This window comes from Lampetra planeri, chromosome 5, assembly GCF_965212315.1.
Source record: "Lampetra planeri chromosome 5, kcLamPlan1.2.h2, whole genome shotgun sequence".
NCBI classification, from domain to species: domain Eukaryota; kingdom Metazoa; phylum Chordata; class Hyperoartia; order Petromyzontiformes; family Petromyzontidae; genus Lampetra; species Lampetra planeri.
In genome coordinates this window covers 17,959,148-17,973,067 of record NC_136111.1, presented here as the reverse complement: position 1 = coordinate 17,973,067, position 13,920 = coordinate 17,959,148, and the positions used below count along the sequence as shown (strand labels likewise).

At 53.1% G+C, this 13,920-nt stretch overlaps 1 protein-coding gene across 1 annotated transcript in view; it reads left to right on the top strand.

The window, feature by feature from the left end:
* The window catches only part of LOC144718583 (regulatory-associated protein of mTOR-like), a 63,641-nt gene that overhangs the window by 17,425 nt on the left and 32,296 nt on the right, over positions 1-13,920 (top strand). Inside the window, exons 4-10 of the mRNA XM_078593957.1 lie at positions 5,473-5,631; positions 8,010-8,156; positions 9,250-9,315; positions 9,739-9,917; positions 10,603-10,662; positions 12,630-12,730; positions 12,863-13,007. Of these exons, the coding sequence (XP_078450083.1) occupies positions 5,473-5,631; positions 8,010-8,156; positions 9,250-9,315; positions 9,739-9,917; positions 10,603-10,662; positions 12,630-12,730; positions 12,863-13,007 (857 nt within the window). The remainder of the gene's footprint in view (positions 1-5,472; positions 5,632-8,009; positions 8,157-9,249; positions 9,316-9,738; positions 9,918-10,602; positions 10,663-12,629; positions 12,731-12,862; positions 13,008-13,920) is intronic.

Here is a 13,920-nt window from a genome sequence, read left to right as displayed (position 1 = left end):
TGTCTAGTGTAGTGTATAGTAGTGTAGTGTATAGTAGTGTAGTGTATAGTAGTGTATTGTATAGTAGTGTAGTATATAGTAGTGTAGAGTAGTGTATAGTAGTGTAGTGTATCGTGTATATAGTAGTGTAGAGTAGTGTATAGTAGTGTAGTGTATAGTGTAGTATATAGTAGTGTAGAGTAGAACCCCTCTTACCGACCATTCCCGTGTTAATGACCGGCTTGTGTCGGTACAGTATATATTGATTACTGCATTGATTCACCATGTTTCTTTTAATATTATGTGTTTATAATGTTAGTATGTTTACGTATTAATATCCATTGTTTAAATATTACAAAGTACTTTTTTGGGTGAAAAAGGGTAATTTTCGATGCTATCAGAACGAATTAAGCCTTTAACGTGTATTTCCCTGTACTCGCTTAACGACCAAATCATTTGACGACCGGTTTCCTGGAACCAATTACCGTTGTTAAGAGGGGTTCTTCAGAAGTACGTGCACACATCCAGAAGCTGGATTAGGCTGTCGTGATGTGTTCAACGGTAGCTCTTATTTCATGCTCGGTCTGCGAATGTCAGGAGGTTTCATCATGGCCCTGTCAGCGATGCCTGGCCCTGGCCGACCCAGCCGAACACCTCGAATGAAGCTCTGTGGGTGTCTCTCAGAAGCAGAGGTCGCAACCGGGTACCCGATACCCGTACCCTACCCGATACCCGGCTACCCGTACCCGGCCGGGTACGGGTACGGGTAGCCGTTTGCGACCCTGGTGCGGCCGGGTACGGGTAAGGAATCAAAACCCGTTTGCGACCTCTGCTCAGAAGGTTCGTAATGTGGCCTCGTTGAGGACGCCCATCTGACGGTTCACGTGCATGGGCCGAGTTGCTAATTGGAGGTTTGAAAAGGTGTCCGTCCAGTTGGGGTCGAGTTAATGGGAGCAGCATAATTTCTCCCCCCACTCCCACCCTCACCCCCCATCCCCAACCACACCCCTCCCCTCCGGTAAAGGGCAACCGCTGGGTTTTGTATCGCAAATTGGTGGCTCGGATAATTGGACCCTGACCGTCATTGTTGTTTATGGGGGGGGGGGGGCGGAGGATGGGGTGGGGGAGGTGGGCGCAGGATGTGGTGCTGCGGGTGGGCGGAGGATGGGGTGTTGTGGTGGTGAAATGTTGTCTCCCTTCCCTGGTACACAGGAGGTCGTGGGTTCGATCCTGACTGACGTGCTGTATATTTGTGAGTTAGTGTTTTTTTTCCCCGTGGTCGCGTGGATTTTTCTCTGGACCCTCCGGGTTTTTTCCTAAACATTTAGAAATGTGCGTTTAGAGTATTTGGCTGCTATAAATTTCCACGCGATAAGCCACATTGTTGAGCTATAATTTGTGGCCACGTTGCTTCTGAGAAATATCTTTATAGCTCAGTGGGCCTTCCCTGGTAAAATAAAAATAGTTTCGTCGTTTTAACTGCCAATCACCAAATATCTCAATGCTGAAACGTTACCTGCAAATGACTCAATTTGGGATCACACACAGCTGGAGCAATCATCGCCCCCCCTACTGGCAGACTAATGACCCAACTTGGCCGTCGTAATGGCCCACTAGCCTTGTACCACACAGGGGTAGCTGCCACTAGGGGGTGCCCCTTTAAATGTTTCGAGGCGACTTTGCGAGTTGCTCACTGCGTGCGTGTGAAGCGCTCCAAGACGCCCCTTGGCGGCTCTTATTTCAGAAGCACACGATTAACTTATTACACATTTTTTAATCACGGAATTCTTTTGGAGTCATTTTCATAAGCCTTGTTTTCATTTTCACACACTTTGTGGCACTTCCCCGGTGTGCCTCGGATTTGCAATCCAACTGAATTTGATAAAAATTGTTGTAAAAGCTGGAATAATTTGAGTCCCGATTAAGCAACGAACCAGAGTTTATTTTTTCCGGATTATTTTTTTTGTTGCCAGGCCGTCAATTGGCTCTCGCACTTGGGAACCCCCCGGGCTCAATCACGGGTGGCTGAAACCCGGATCCGAACCCATGACCCTCAGCAGTGCTGTCGACTCATTGCCTCTGACACGGCCATTGTGACCTCCCGCCACCCTGCCCCCCCTGCGCCACGGCCTGGGCCTGTCGCAGAGGTCGCAACCGGGTACCCGATACCCGTACCCTACCCGATACCCGGCTACCCGTACCCGGCCGGGTATGGGTACGGGTACCCGTTTGCGACCCTGGTGCGGCCGGGTACGGGTACGGGTAGACCGTGAGTCACTGGTGAGTCACCGTTTGTCACTCATTTCCCAGCGTCTTGTCTCTTCTCACAATTCAAGTTCCTAAAATCAACCCACCCGCGCCTGCAACATGGCTTCATCCCAGAGGTCGCAATCAGGTACCCGATACCCTACCCGTACCCGGCCGGGTACGGATAGGGTACGGGTACGGCCGGGTACGGGTACGGGTACCCGTTTGCGACCCTGGTGCGGCCGGGTACGGGTAAAGAATCAAAACCCGTTTGCGACCTCTGGCCTGTCGGCAAACTGGGGACGTTGTGGGCCTTTTCTTTGGATCGGTCTCGCAACACCTGGCGGCTGGTGTGGTCCAGTTTCAGTTTAGCCTAGGGGGATCCATATTGGCAGGCTGTCCCTGCGTGGTGTAAGATCAAGCGTAGTACGGGCATGCGAGTCGTCTGCCAGTAGCGAGGAATTGGGGGTGTGGGGGACTGGGGTGGGCAGGCGATATTGTATTCTGGTTTACCCAGTTTAAGAAAAATTCATTAAGAGTTTGTTTTTGAAACTTTGTAAAATTTGGATCGCGGCACCGGCACAGACCTTGGCCTACTCTTTTTCGAGTAACCATCACCGGATCGTGAATGTCCGCCCAGGCGAATCGGCCCACGCCTGTATTTTTGGTGAATACGCCCCGCGGTATTAACCAGGGCGGCCGTGGGGTCGTGAACTACAAACAAGCGGAGTAAGCGCAAAGAACGCTCTGCCGCCACACCGCACCGGTGATGCTGCCGCTGCTCATGATGATGATAGCGATAGCGATGATTACGGCACAGGGGCAATGTATTATTTAACGTTGCTTTATGATTTATTCAGGAAACATGTTTATAATTTGTATCAGGCCCCCCCCCCCCCACCCCGTGGTGTATGCGAGGTGCTGTCTCCAACTCGTGTTATCGAAATAATACCTTTCTGGCCTCTCTGCGCGCTGCGAAATGTCACCCATTGTGTAAATTTTTCGTTTTGTTAGTGACGAACGTGTTGAGTGCTTTTGGCTTGTTACGCCAAATGCAGCAGTAGCAGCACCACCGAAGGCGTGTTTTTAAAAATGATTATTTATTAAAACATGGATTTATGTCCGCGCACCATTCTGGATGCGTCACGGTTTGGTTTTTGCGCCCATTTCTATTGGCTAAATTGCTGGCTGTAACCTGGTATAGGTTTTTTAAATTAGTTGTTGCTGTTGTCGTTTTGGCCGACAACATAGCGTCCCTCAGAATGAGAATCCTTTATTTTATCCTGGGTAAATCCGATGAGCTGTGAAGCTCTTTTTCACGGACGTCCAGTCAGGGGGCGGCTCAGCAAGTTTACACATGATGATGACGACGCTGGTGATGATGATGACGACGACGACGACGCTGGTAAAGAAGATGACGCTGCTAGTGATTCATCTTCTTGGTTCTTTCGGTAAAGTCACGTAGAATGGAAATAATAAAATAATAAAAATAAAACATTAAATAATTCTCACGACGTTTCGGCCACAACGCAAGCTGCCGTCCGCAGGTGAAGAACGGGTCTGTCGGAAAGACAGCGTCTGAATGAAACAACACCAGGCTTGGCAGCGTATACTTAAGCTGGGTTGGAGGGGGAAGAGCGCCTTGACAAAGGAGTTTGCATATCAACAGACACGCTGCCAAGCCTGGTGGTGTTTCATTCAGACGCTGTCTTCTCGACAGACCTGTTCTTCACCTGAGGAACCTCTTTGATTTGGTTAACACGCAGTAGGCTTTCGTGACCAATATCATACATAATACAGGTCTTTTTTTTTAGATCGCATAAATATAAATCTGTCATTAAACCCGCCACCATCGACACCGCCAATTAGGAATGCTTGTCACGTAAACAGAACATGCCAGTTCGTTACTAGTACCGCACTTCGGTGTGTTGGAGAGTAAATCCACAACATTTACAATCCGTGATATTGTTAAGGGTGGGTCAGAAAGTTACAACGACAAACAGTACAAAAAAACGATAGTGACGGAAAGGTGAGCAAATCACTAAAATACATTTTCAGATTACATTTTGTTCCTATCGATACACGGGTAAGGATCCACGTTACAAATCACGTTGACAAATGTGGTTTGTATCCAGCACTATAATTATCACTCGACCGCTCTCGCAAAACGGGACTCATATCCTCGCCCGGTCTCCCGGCTCTCGCGCTCCGCTTGAACAAAATTAAATTGACACTTGAAAATCGTGACGCACAACCGGCCCATCTCCGTCACAGCCTCTCCCCCCGCTGCCCCCCCCCCCCCCTGCACTATAATCTCTCCCCCCCCCTTTCCCATTGCCGACAATGCCGGTCCAGTGCTCGCCGATGCTCTCATTTACTTCCATTTTTCCGAACGAATACGTTATGAGCTCGCACTCATCGCATGCAACGTGCTTTGCCACAAATGAGCCACAATACCATGCTGGTCTCGTCAGGGAGCCATAAACCATCATCGCGCGAACTCCGGGCATTCTCGCAGTGGGAGGCTTTTGCATAGCCGTCGAACAAAGACGGTCACCGTATCGCGCACCTTCAGAAGCACTTTCTGTAGTTGTCCGATGTTCGGAAGCCACCGGAGCTATCCCCTTTTAAATTTAGATTTCAGACTCATTTTGCTAGGAGTTATTTTTGAGTTTTAGTTTGTTGTCCTTCCCCTGCCATGCGTATTGAGCCAGAGGGCCGCCGTCCACGCGGACGTCCGAAGAAGCGATGGATGGATCGAATAAAGGAAGACGTGAAGACGGTCAACGCATCCCCCGAAGATGCCCTGTACCGAGCCAAATGGAGAAGACAATGCCGAAATGCGGACCCTGTGCCACAGCGGGAACAACGCTAGGAAGAAGAAGTTTGTTGTCCTTCCCCGGCACCGATTAGCACGGTTGGCTACGTACGGCGCAATAGAAGTTCGACATGCATCTGGGACGGTCACATCTCGCCCGCCACAGTAGCGAGATGCTAACTACCTTGCCTGGTGTGCAGGAGGTTGTGGGATCAATCCCAACCGTGATGCCTGTATATGCGGAGTTTGCATTTTCTCCCCGCGGTCGCGTGGTTTTGTTTCCGGGTCCTCTCGTATTTTCCCCCCACAGGCAGCACGGTTGCCTACGCACGGTGCGAAATAATTTCAGCATACATAAATACGTACTCCCCCCCCCCCCTATCCCCCCCCCGCACCTGCCCTCCCCCCAAAAACTCTCCGACCCTCAGGCGCGGTACAAGCAGTGCCTCGACCCCACGGTGGAGGAGGTGAAGAAGCTGTGCATGTCTCTGCGGCGCAACGCCAAGGAGGAGCGCGTGCTCTTCCACTACAATGGGCACGGTGTGCCGCGGCCCACCGTCAACGGGGAGATCTGGGTCTTCAACAAGGTGCCAGCCTCTTCCCTCGGTGCTCCCCGCCGCTCCCCCCGCCGCTCCCCCCGCGCCAGCGGCGCCGCCAATGGCGGCGTCGTTGCCGATTGGGCCGCGCGCCACCGCCGCCGCCGCCGCCGCCGCTGCCGCCGCTTCTGCCATCGACGCTGTGGGTGAAACGAACGGACGACGGACGGGAGGCTCGCGAGCGGAAGGTCGCGAGGTCGAACTCGCGCCCCTGGAGAGAAGGGGCGGATCGATCCGGATTTACGGTTATCGGCGGCAGCAGGGCCGTCGGATTTTTTGTCGGTGTCGTCGTCACTCTGGTTATAATCTTGATTTGAAGGAATCCATACTCTTTGGTTCTTTGGGTAAAGTCACGTGGGTAGAAATAAAGTAAAACAAATCACGACGTTTCGATTGCAACACGAGCAATCTTCATCAGGTGGGACAACCGCAGCAAGAAAAAATGGCTGAAGTGGGCGATGACGATGCTGCTTCTGCCGACCATAACTTTGGTTATGGTCGGTAGTAGCAGCATCGTCATCGTTAGCAGCGTCAGATTCTTCAGTGTCATCATCATCACCAGCGTCGTCGTCATCACCAGCATCCTCGTCATCACCTGCGTCACCAGCTTCACCACCACCATCATGACCAACATTATCATTATAATCGCCGTCCTCATCAGCAGCATCATCATCTTCACAATCGTCGTCTTCATCAGCACGTAACGATGCATCGTCCATCATGCGACTGAGGTTCATTCGACTCGCGCATTGAATTGCGCTTTGCAAGACTTGATTGTTCACCGTTCATGTAAATGACATGCCAATGTTGTGTTTTAGGCTAATTGAGCATGCAAGTCTGTACAGACGTTTGAACGGCGGGCAGAGTGACTCACCGTGGTGCCTGCTAACGACGACGGCGCAGACGGACGGACTTGCAGGAGCGCACGTTCACATTGGCAATAGGGAATGGCGAACAAGAGAAAAAAAAGATATATTTAAGAGACAGAAAATGGCCTTTCCGTGACCTTAATAAAAAACATCGTAATTCCTCAGGCTGGGAGCGTGCCGCTCGCTCGAAAGGCGAACCAACATTAATCTCGCTTCATTGCAAATACAAAAGTGACTCAGTGAAATTCCAGGGGCAGTTGTCTGGCGCGCGCGCGTAAAGATGGTTTTTGTTTTGCAAACGCCCCTCTGCTTGTCCCCCCCCCCCCCTTGCTTCCACGCTTGCTTATTGCTTACCCGGCTTTGCATTAGAGCAGATGGTTCATCCTGGTTGTAAGTAACGGTAAAAAGGAGTTAAATCTAAGTTTGTTTTTTGCCGCCTGCCCGCCTGAACCCTGCCTGCCTGCCCGCCATCGTGACATTTTATTTAGCGGTCGTGCGATGGCTTTGATCGAGCACTTTTTGCGTCACGAACCCGAACCGGCTGCTCCCATCTCTCGGATCGCAAACTGCTGTTATGCCCTCGTGGTGCGTGTGGAGGCTTTTCCCGGTTTGCTCCCCTCCCGGTTTGCTCCCACTCGAAGCCGAACCGCTGCTTGAAGTGGAATTGATCACACGTCTCAATGCAGGACTCTCCGCAAAGAAAGTCTTGAGATTCATCGAGGCGTCTGCGGGGCCCGGTCACTAAAAAAAAAAAAATTGTTGTGATTACACTTACCGTCTCCATCCTGCACTTTTGTAATGTTCTTGGGTTTTTTCGGTAAAGTCACGTAGGTCAAAAATTTAAATTAATAAAAGTAAAATAAAATAAAAATCACGACGTTTCGGAGGCAACACAAGCCTCTGTCTTCAGGTGGAACCGTCACAGCACGCTCGCTGTATCAAGCTCATTTACTTGATACAGCTATCGTGCTGTGACGGTTCCACCTGAAGATGGAGGCTTGTGTTGCCTCCGAAACGTCGTGATTTTCATTTTATTTTACTTTTATTAATTTTAATGTTTTACCTACGTGACTTTACCGAAAAAACCCAAGAATATGAATCCTTGCAGTCACGAAAGCTTCAAATCTAGAATTTTGTAATGTTCCCAACCTTATCACGCCATCTGATCTCTCATCGTTATCTCGCTCTTGCGAAGATCGTGACCGTGATGTAATCTGCTCCGTGATTAGGTTTTTTTTCCACCATCACCATCGTGATGACATCCTCCACTCTGACGCTCTCGCGACGACCGTGATTATGATGTCGTCCGCTCCGCGAGCACGCGAATCCCCATCTCGATCCCGTTTGCTCGCGCGCCGTCTCGCGAGCAACCCCGCCCCCCGTGCGTCGACGGCGCCTTCTCGCCCGGCGCCCGGCCGCTCGCGATGGCCGCCGGCCGTCCCCGGCCCTGGCGGCCTTTCGTCACTCACGCCCTCCGTGCTCGTGTTGCCCTGGTCACAGAACTTCACGCAGTACATCCCGCTGTCAATCTACGACCTGCAGACGTGGATGGGCAGCCCCTCCATATTCGTGTACGACTGCTCCAATGCCGGCATCATCGTCAAGTCCTTCCTGCAGTTCTCTCTGCAGAGGGAGCAGGAGCTCGAGGTGCGGCATGCTTGCACGCGCGCGTGCGAGCATGTGTGCATGCGCGTGTGCATGCGTGTGTGCATGTGGTGTTGTGGGGGATGGTAGGGTAGCGGTTAGCGCGCCGAGTTACGAACCCGACGACCCGAATTCGATTTATGCTCACGGCCAAACACAATTGACGATTATCTGAAACGGTTCGAGGCCTCCCCTAGGTCGACTCGGCCTCAAATGAGTACCTGGTGCGGTGTGTAAAACATCGCCGCTCCAGAGGCAAAGGCCGGCCGGGCGTGATGGTGGTCACCCAGTCCCTCGCCTGCCGTGCCGGCCTTCATAGGTGCTCTCTTACAACACTTGCCCCAACACTCTGTGAAGGCTATAAGGGGATCTTTGTGTTTTTTTTGTGTCTGGTGAGTGGAGTGTGTGTGTGTGTGACATTGTTTGTCAGCTGTTTGTGTGTGTGACATTGTGTGTTTTGTGCGTGCGCGTGATTGTGCGTTTGCCTGGGGTGTGCGTGTTTATGTTTGCGTGCGTTTGTGTATTTGTCCGGCGTGTGCTTGTTTCGCGCGTCCGTCTTCGCCATCTTTTATCCATCTCTGCGTGTTTTTATGTACGTCTGTCTGTGTGTGTCAACGTGTTCTCTCGCGTTCCATTGCGTACGGGTGACCAGCCGCATGTCCGCATGCCTCCGCAGCCGTGTACACTTTGTGTGCCCGGTGTCTGGTGTCTCTACGTCTCACGGCCTACTGCACGTGTGCTCGTCGTTGACGTTCACTCCCCCGGTCTTTCCATCGCTGCGCATCCCCTTTGCTCGTTCACCGCCGCCTCTCTCTCTCGCCTCGCGCTCACCTCTCTCCGCATCAACTCTCGGCCGCCAAATCTCTCCCCATCCTCGCCGACCCCCCCCGCCCCCCTCCCCTCTCTCCCCCCCCCCCCCTCTCTGCCGCTCTCATCCTCTTTTGTTGTTCGCGATTGTCAAGAGTTGGAAATGGAGCACGCGCAGCCGCGCGGGGCCGCAGTTGGAATGGAATCTGATAATTATATTAATCTCACTCGGAGCGTTGTGTGTTTTTGTGTGCGCGTGTTTTTGTCTCTCTCTCCTGTCGCATGGCAGACGTCGGTCCGCACCGCGACTCTTGCTTCCCTCTCTGCGGACTCTTCATCCCAAGGCTCCTGTAATGTACGCAGCTCCGCGCTCCCGCACCTGTTTAGTTGACTGCTTTTTGCTCCGTGTCACCGCACGAGCTGCTTTCGAATAAACGCAGCCGCCGTTTCGCAGCCTTGTTCAGATGAAGGCGGCCGGGGGGGGGCGGGGGGTGGTGCTGCCCACCCACTCGCCCCGTCGTGTGCCGTGTCGGCCATCATAGGTGCTGCTTGCTAACAGCACCTGCCCCAAACAGTCTGTTAAGGCTACACGGGGTGGGGGGGGGTTCGTTGTCTTTGTACGCACAATATAAGCGTTGCTTTCATTGGCATTTTGCTCGACTTTCCAAGCCGCGCTACGTTCCCCGGCGACCCGGTTTCACGGCCGTGAACGCGACCCTGACCGCCCCCGACCTTTTGACCTTGCCGCGTCCCTGGAACACCCCCCCCCCAACGGCAGGTGTCGACCATCAGCCCGAGCCACCCGCTGTCGCAGGTGGGGATGCCCCCGACGTCGATGCGCGACTGCATCCAGCTGGCCGCCTGCGAGGCGTCGCAACTGCTGCCCATGAACCCCGAGCTGCCCGCCGACCTCTTCACCTCCTGCCTCACCACGCCCATCAAGATCTCCCTGCGATGGTGCGTCCGCCCGTCCGCCATCCACATGCTCGCTCTCTCGCTCGCCTGCCCACCGACCATCTTGCTCGCTTAATTGGGCCCAACGGTGGCGAAATGTTAACTACTTTGCCTGGTAGACATGAGGGTTCGATCCCAACCCTGGAGTTTGCATGTCTCTCTTTCTCCCCGTGGTCGTGTGGATTTTTCTCCGGGTCCTCCGGGTTTTTCCCTCCACGTTTAGAAACATACGTTTCACGTATTCGACTGCTATCAATTTCCACACGATAAGCCACTTCTTGAATTGACGCTTTCGTGACTGCAAGGATTCATATTCTTAGGTTTTTTCGGTAAATAATGAATTTTAATTTTTTGCCTACGTGACTTTACCGAAAAAACCTAAGAATATGAAGCCACTTCTTTGCGCTATCACCGCCTGCCAACCGTCTCTGACTTAAAAAAAAATATATAGAAACGTACGATTTAATAAACGCATCTGTAAATTACTCGATTGGGATTACACAGAGCACCATCGCCCCCCCCCCCCCCCACCAACTGAAACCTGGCAGGTACCTCCTGAAAGAAAACTTCGGTGAGGCTCTCCTGGGTGAAGACATGGACAAGCCCGTGGACTAATACGAGAACACTGGCTAAAGGGGGTATGTTTGTTGTGTGCGTCTGTGTGTGTGCGTGTGTGCGTTCGTGGCAGGTTCTGCAGCCAGAGCAGTGGCAAGCTGGTTCCTGGTGTCACCCTGGACCTCATCGAGAAGTAGGGGCCCATCCTCTTGCTTTGTTGCTTGTAGTCACTTTAAGATGTTTCTTGTTCATGTTTTTGTTTTGTTGCGGTTGCACCCCAGTCAAGAGCCGCATGGCTCGCCAAATAAATAAATTAATGAAACTGGTCCTCTCCTGTGACTCGTCCTGCGTGATGAAGAAGATGAACATCTTTAGGAATTAATTCTAGATTTGAAGCTTTCGTGACTGCTAGGATTCATATTCTTAGGTTTTTTCGGTAAAGTCACGTAGGTAAAAAATTTAAATTAATAAAAGTAAAATAAAATAAAATTTTACTTTTATTAATTTTATTTTTTTACTTACGTGACTTTACCGAAAAAACTTAAGAATATCTTTAGGAATTATTTTATCAAATAAATAAACTCGCAATTTCACAATCCACCAATGAGTCTCCCTGCGAGCAGATCGCGAGCGTCCAATCGCCGCACGGCACAAGTTTTTCCCCCGGCTCCGTTGGACGGGTCGCTCGCTCTCAAAAAGAAACACAGGAGTGGCGTTTCATCACGGGGGATTTGTTTTGCTGATCGTTTTGTCGTGCGTCGTTACTCGTCTTTGTGCCTGCTCTGTTTAAAATAAAAAAAACGCAGCCCCGTGACTCACTCGCTTGCGCGCGCGCACGCCGGCGTTGGCTCGCGCGTTCACGCTCGCGCGCACGCACGATCGGGAACAGAGACGAACGTCACGACCTGACTCACAAAGCGGGACGCGCGTCGTGACGACCGCCGCCAAAGCGGCAAACGCGATGGCGAGGAACGAAATTAAACCTGAGTTAGCGAGGGGTGGGGGGAGGGATGCAGCAGGTGGGGGGTGGTGGGGGGGAGGGGTTGGGGGGAAGGTTGTCCTCCCCACGCTCCAAAATCGCGGAGCACCCTTGACAACGCTGCGTTTTTTGTTTCTTTTATATCGCCCGGCAAATTAAAGCGCCAGGGAAAACGTTAAAGGGTCATTTACGCAGATTGGTCGGGTAATTGAAGAAATTAATTAGTTTTGTTAGATAACTAAATGGACCCTCATCCCCCCCATCCCCCCCATCCCCCTCCCCCCCCCACCCCTCGACCGCGCGAGCGACTGATGCTGCCCGGACGGTTTGAGGAGCTCGTGTTCCTTCCCGGCCTTCACAAGTGCTCGCTAACAGCACTTGACCCAGCAGTCTGCTGAAGGCTATATGGATAAAGCTGTGTCTTTGTGGGCAGCGGTGACTCGGTGATTAGCTCGCTGCGCTCGCGAACCCGACGACTCGGGTTCAGTTCCCGTGTTCGTACCGCCAGCATCCAGTGACGAATACTGTCCTGGGCCTCCCCTCGGGTTGACTCAGCCTGTAATGAGCACTGGGTACGGCGTGCAAACATCGTCACTGGGGGGACCAAAGGCTGCCGGGCGTGGTGGTGCTGGCCTACCCACCCACCCCCTCGTGTGCCGTGCCGGCCTTCATAGGCGCTGCTCGCTAACAGCGCTTGTCAAGTCTCTGCAGGGGATCTCTGTCTTGTGTGCGTATGTATATATAGACAAGCGCGTGTGTGTGTGTGCGAGAGTGTGTTTTCACACACGTGCGTGTGTGTGCGTAGTGTTTGTGCGAGCTGTGCGCGTGCGTGCGTTTAACTTTTTGAACATCATTACTTGGAAGAGGTGAACGAGAGCAGGTCAGAGCGCTTGTTGTAATCCTGGAAGTCGAAAAGCAACATGACCGTTGTGCCTCCGCTTTGGGAGCCCCTGGCCGGTGCGTTGTCGCCCCCGCCTCGCACGCACGATTATATTGCCGACTTGTACGTGGGCACGGAGGCAAGGGGATCCGAACTTCGCAGAGGCGGATCCTTTGTTGCGCCGCGAGACCCCGAGAGACGACGACGACTCGGGCTGTCCTTTTATCCAGCAGCGGATCTCAAGTATAGCTGCTGCTGATGCTGATGATGCTGCTGATGGTGATGAATTTTCCCTCGGCAGGATCCCCGGACGCCTAAACGACAGGAGGACCCCTCTGGGGGAGCTCAACTGGATTTTCACGGCGATCACCGACACCATCGCGTGGAACGTCCTCCCTCGAGGTGAGCTCAGCCTTCACGGCGACCCTGGTTGACCTTTTCCAGGTGAGGTGGCGGTGACGGCCACATGCTCGGCTCGTCGCTAATGGAAGCGCTGCACCTTTCCTCCTCCTCCTTCTCTTCCGGCCTTCCCAGATCTCTTCCAGAAGCTCTTCCGCCAGGATCTGCTGGTGGCCAGCCTCTTCCGCAACTTCCTGCTGGCGGAACGCATCATGCGCACGTACAACTGCACGCCCATGAGCTGCCCCAAGCTGCCCTCAATGTACCACCACCCCATGTGGTGAGCCTCTCTCTCCTCTCTCTCCTCTCTCACTCTCTTTCCTTCCCTCTCCCTCTCTCTCGTCGCGGTACGCGGAGTGCTTGCAGTTGGACTCCCTGTGCTGATCTTGCGTCTTCTAATCCCTGGCCTGGGTCTCCAGAGTGGATTAAAACCACCCGGTGCCCAGAACCAGAGCTCAACTCAACACCCATTTATAGCCCAGACCTCAAATTATAATCACTTGCTCCAACGCCCAGACCTCGAACCCCACTCATCACCCACTCGTTAGCTTAGACCTCGTCACACACTCGCTAGCCCACACCTCGTCACACACTCGCTAGCCCAGACCTCGTCAGCCCACACCTCGTCACACACTCGCTAGCCCACACCTCGTCAGCCCAGACCTCGTCACACACTCGCTAGCCCAGACCTCGTCAGCCCAGACCTCGTCACACACTCGTTAGCCCAGACCTCGTCAGCCCACACCTCGTCACACACTCGCTAGCCCACACCTCGTCAGCCCACACCTCGTCACACACTCGTTAGCCCGGTGCCACAGCTCACCACTGCAGGGCTGCGCGCTCCCCACCGTGGTGCCGCTCCACCTCCCCGACCACCCTCCCCTTCCCCAATCACCCACCGCCGTCAATTTCACCGCTGTCAGGCAGCGTTAATGTCAGCGCCGTTCCTATAATCGAAATTAATATCGTATTTTCTCACCGTTGCGGTCACTTCCAGAGAGGCGACCAAATGCTCCCCCCCCCCCCGACCCCCCCCCCCTCCCCTCCAACACAACCTCCCAGCCCTCCCCCGCTCGATCGCACCAATTTCCACGCCGCGGGAGAAGAGGGAAAATCTTCATTTCGTACGACGCCTGAATATACTGCGGCTTCTGCTGCCCCACCCCCAACCCCCCCCACCACCCTCGACCCCC